Genomic DNA, 5,246 nt, shown 5'->3' with positions numbered 1-5,246 from the left:
GAACAGTTTTGCTTCCCCAGGACTCTTGGACCTGAGGCCTCGCAGAGCCTGGAAGAGGGTGGATGCGTTAGGCAACGAGGCAATTCCCCTGCACTCCTCGCCCTAGAGCGCACAGTTGGGTCCTGCAGTTGTCGCCACCACACTGCGCCCGTGCTCCACGGAAATCCACACTCCTCTGTACCCCCGACGCAGCAGGGAGCGCTGATCCCTGAGACTGACATTCCCGAAAGGGCGGGGAGAGCGCACTGAGAGAAAAGCCCTTGGCCCACGCGGACGCCAAGCACCTCCCAGCAGGCTATGCGCGCGCCTACAACTCCCATCATGCTCCACAGCGGGGCTGCGCGGTTCCTGGCAAGGAGGCGGCAGTTCAACCCGTCACCCTTGCTCACAGTTCTTTAATACTCCTCACTGTTCCTCAGGCATTTTGGGAAGCTCGTCAATCCGTTTAACAGGAGCAAGGCGGCAGACGCGCTAAGACCTCTGAGGAGGCGTGGCTCTGGACCGGAAGAACCTCCGGTTGCCGTGGGAACGCCACGCACCTAGGCGCCTGCCCAGCCGCAGACACTTGGGCTGAGGAAGAGACTACTACCCGTTTACCCAACTTGCGGAGGCGGCTTTGCTCTGGTCCAGGCATCCTTTCTGTGGAGGCCTAGAAAGAAAGGTACCCAGAACCCCCGCACCATATTCCCATCCCCGAGACGGAGACGAGCGAGTGCGTTCATTCCTGTTCTTCAGCAGCTCCCGGGCCCACAAGACTAACCGCAAAGAGCAGGTATCTCCTCAACCCCGATGTTTGTGTCCAGAGCCGCCTGCAGTCCCCGCCCCCACCAGTTTTAGAATTGCTCCTTCATGTTTTTCACTCCGTGTAGTTGTTTCTAATGTGTGAGGACTAAAAAAAAAGTGGGCTGGTGGCTCAGAAAACTCATTGAACTGCTTTGGGTGAATTTTTGTTTTATTGGATGATTTTAACACTGCCCAATTGGGGCCTTTTTGTTTGCTGTGTAGAAAGTGTAATTGAAATTTCACCATCAAAAACTGAAAGCTGAATGAAAATGTTTATTGGGGGTAGGAAGAGTGTTCTGTAATTCTCCCTGAAAACATTTTTATAGAGTTACAAAGTACCTCTCACGGTGTTTCCTTTGCTCAACTCCTCTCTCCCTATAGCCTACCTTCCAAGCTCTTAACTGTCGATAGCATCCAAATTCTTTAGGATTTTTCTGGCAACAAGTTTTAAAAGTCCTTTAGAAAGCAGTTTCTGTGACTTGCCTGGCGGTTCAGTAGTTGAGACTCCGCGCTTCCACTGCAGGGGGCACAGCTTCCATCCCTGGTTGGGGAGCTAATATCGTCATGCCCCGCGCGCGACCAAAAAAAAAAAAAAGCTGTTTCTCGGATAACAGCTAAGGGAATTTGATTGTCTGGTGTGCATAGAGAGGAAAGAGTAAGATAAGGAACTGAAAAGGTGGATTGGCGCCAAATTGTGTACAAGTTTAAAAGCTATGCATGAAATTTTAGACTTTATTCTAAAAGTCTCACATTCTCAATAGTGATTCTACGTCAGAAACACTGTGTGGTTCTTTAAAATACGGATGCCCTGATGCCATCTTCAGAAATACTAATCCAATTAGTTGGCTTCAGTGTGCAACCAGGGTTGAGAATCATGGCTCTAGGACTCTAATTGCATTTCCTCCTGTGCACCCAGGACATGGCTAATGAATATTGAGTGACTTAAACTGTTATCTTTTATTTCCTTATTTCATACGTGCAAAAAGTAAATTTATAAAAATGTATAATTACTAAAAAATAGAAGCATATATAAGACTATGTGATACTTGTTTACAAAGCAACTTCAATAAATGTAATTATATCTTTTAGAACAGCTGACTTCTTTTTTAAATGGTGTGTCCCAAAGCATTTCAGTGACAAGCATCAGGTGTTTGATAATCCAGGAAAAGGGAACGGAAAATCAAAATCCATAGTTCTGTGAAAAAACAAATATTCAGATATCAGCCTTTTAACAATCAATGCCCTGTTCAGAGGGGGATGATACAAGAAGTGGTCATATTTTTAAAGTATTCAAAATCCTATCAGAAATGAAAAACAAGATACAAGACTATATCAATATGCTTAGTATAATTAATAGCATAGTGAGTAATGGCAAATTAAATTAAAATGATCTGTATGAATTGTTTGATGATATCAAAAAGCTAACTTAAAGTAGATTCTACAAATGCCTATGCTTAAGCTGAGATTTAAAGGAATGGATTGAGTGAGATTTGAATCTCTACCACAAGAAAAGTCAATTCAAGCAGCACAAGCTGAATATCTCAAATGAAACCCATCCCTTGGGTAAGACAACTGTGGCCCTGTGTTTGGTTAGGGCACTGCACCCTCCCTTCTGCACATCATTTTCCAATTTCAGTTTTGAAATTTCTGTCCATAATGATCCCTGAAGGGGCCTAACCGAAACTGATGATGCAGCCCCCTTTCAGATGTAGTTGTCTTGGAAACTTACTTCAAGTTGCTGCATCCTCACATCCTTCAAGGTATGGTCTTGCCTTTTTTGGTATGGAATAAAAAATACTGAAGGAGCTGTAAGATGGCAAGTTTCTAGATAGAGATGAGACTAGTATTTAGAGAATTTTTTAAATGGTGGTTTGGAGAGTATTAGGAAATGTTTGGAATACAGGTATATAGTGGTTACTGCTGTAGCAGTCCCTGCCACAGTTGAGGGCTGCCAAAAGGGGTATGTATCTCTCTTCTCCCACCACATTTTAATGTTTTGAGGGACTGGGATAGTGGTTTACCCAAAGGAAGTATCTTTGGGAGATTTGAAGTCTAAATCTAACAGTACCTTGGAAGGGTATGAATAGCCATAAAGTTATCACATAGCCAGCCATATGTCATCAGTAATTTTACTTGACATCAAAATACTTACACATTTGCATTGCTGATGGAGTTTTTTTGAAAGTTTGCATTTGAAGGATTTTTGAACGGGGACTTCAGGGACAAATTAACTTCAGAACAGATTAACAAGGAAATTTTTATAGTATTTGAGAAAAGGAGATTAAAATGTAAGATGGGTATTTACGCTCATATTCTTCACTAGTACATTAGTTAAAATTCTTTTAAAAAATACTTAACAGAATATTTCATATAAGTTATAATTCAAAGAAACAAAAATGTATTAAGGTTCAGTTTGTGTATATGTGTGTGTTTTATACATAACCTTCCCAAATGGATTTGTGTTGACTTACAAAAATACCAAGATATGTAAGGACAAAGGAAAAGTTAAGATGAATGTATCAATTAGGATTTTTTGTTTCTGTCTAAAGTGAATATAGTCAGCAAACAAAAATGGTGAATTTAATATTTATTACTTCATATTATTGCAAAATGCAACAATGGGGTTAGCTTTAGAAAAAGATTTAACCAGTGGACTCAAATGAGGCAGCCTAAAATTTCAGTTTTTTTGTTATTCTGGTCTGCCTTCTACTTTCTATTTTAGCAGCAGGCTCCATGTGAACATCACTACCCATACATTTCCAGATTTCCAGAAAAGGCTGCAGATGTTCTCAAGTATCACAAATGGGAGACTCCATAGGATATTAAGTAAACCACATTTTGTTCTTAAGTATTATAAGTTACAATAAGAAATGTACATTTATTTCAAAGGCATTATTCTATGTTGCTAGGGGTTATTAGCTGCCAATCTGCATTTCAGTTAAGACTCCTTTCTGTTAATCAGCTTAAACTCTGTTTACTAAATGCAAAGCTACATTGACATGGTTTTCACAATATCACTGACTTTAAATTCTGAAAATTTGGTATGCATATGCTTATATTCTCCATATTTAAGGTGCCTGTGTTAATTTTTTTTTCCCTTGACTTGCAGCTGATTTGTGAATCCTTGCCTCACATTATGGGATTGCTAGACAGACTTTCAGGCTTGCTTGGCCTCAAAAAGAAGGAGGTTCATGTTTTGTGCCTTGGGCTGGATAATAGTGGCAAAACAACAATCATTAATAAACTTAAACCTTCAAATGTAAGTATATATGTTAGATACATTATATATTTTCTGCTAAAGAAAGCTAATGGAGGGTTATTTTGTCTGTCATTGCAACTTCATTGTCACATTATGAAATCTTATTAAATTTGTGATACCTTTAGTAAAGTAATAAGTATCAGCCAGCCATAACATGAAGTGTATTTTATGCTGATATGTAGGTAAATCTTGACTATTTAAACTGGAATATTTTCCAAATGCCTTTTCTTCACAAAAGCTCTTCAAAAATTTGTGGAGTTTACATTCAGGTAGCATTGCCTTCGTTTTGACTTTCTCTTTACAAGAGGAGCAAAACAAAGGGAAAGGTGGATCATTTTTACAGATTCTATGGATAATTAGCCGTTCCCAATAGTGTTACATGCATATCGGTAGTAGCAAGCAAGATGACTTTAAGTCATGTAAGTCATCAATACATGAATGTATTATTTAAATAAGTGAAATATATGTATAAGCTAGTACATTCACCACATAATGTATGAGTTATGTTGTGCTGTGTACCCAGTTGTGCTGTGTGCCCAGTCTTGTCCAACTCTTTGAAACCCCATGGAGTATAGCCTGACAGACTCCTCTGTCCATGGAATTTTCCAAGGAAGAATACTGGAGTTAGTTGCCATTTCCTACTCCAGGAGATCTTCCCCACCCAGAGATCAAACCTCTTGTGCCTCCTGCATTGGAAAGCCTATTCTTTACTACTGTTCCATCTGGGAAGTATAAGCTACAATTAGGTTCTGCTGTATATAAAGAAAACCGACGTAACAGTGGACTGAAGATGGAGGCTTCTTTTTCTGTCATCTCAGTGAGTCCAGAATAAATATTCCAGAGCTGGTGTGGCAGCTACATGGTCCAGGCATCTTCCATCTTTCCTCTCTGCTATCCTTAGTGCCTGGTTTTCTTCAGGGTCTTCAGAATCTCCACATGGCCATCTTAGTTAACTATCCTCAGTTCAGTTCAGTTGCTCAGTTGTGTCTGACTCTTTGCGACCCCATGTACTGCTGGACGCCAGGCCTCCCTGTCCATCACCAACTCCTGGAGCCTACCCAAACTCATGTCCATTAAGTTGGTGATGCAATCCAACCATCTCATCCTCTGTTGTCCCCTTTTCCTCCCGCCTTCGCTCTTTCCCAGCATCAGGGTCTTTTCCAGTGAGTCAGTTCTTCGCATCAGGTGGCCAAAGTATTGGAGT

At 40.8% G+C, this 5,246-nt stretch overlaps 1 protein-coding gene across 1 annotated transcript in view; it reads left to right on the top strand.

The window, feature by feature from the left end:
* Positions 1-345: 345 nt before the first annotated feature.
* Positions 346-5,246, top strand: part of ARL6 (ADP-ribosylation factor-like 6) — a 40,614-nt gene continuing 35,713 nt past the window's right edge. Inside the window, exons 1-2 of the mRNA XM_010848387.1 lie at positions 346-772; positions 3,893-4,042. Coding sequence (XP_010846689.1) covers positions 3,920-4,042 — 123 coding nt within the window. The 5' untranslated portion in view covers positions 346-772; positions 3,893-3,919. The remainder of the gene's footprint in view (positions 773-3,892; positions 4,043-5,246) is intronic.

This window comes from Bison bison, unplaced genomic scaffold (genome assembly GCF_000754665.1).
Source record: "Bison bison bison isolate TAMUID 2011002044 unplaced genomic scaffold, Bison_UMD1.0 scf7180017864265, whole genome shotgun sequence".
NCBI lineage: Eukaryota > Metazoa > Chordata > Mammalia > Artiodactyla > Bovidae > Bison > Bison bison.
This window is presented reverse-complemented; position numbering and strand designations above follow the sequence as displayed.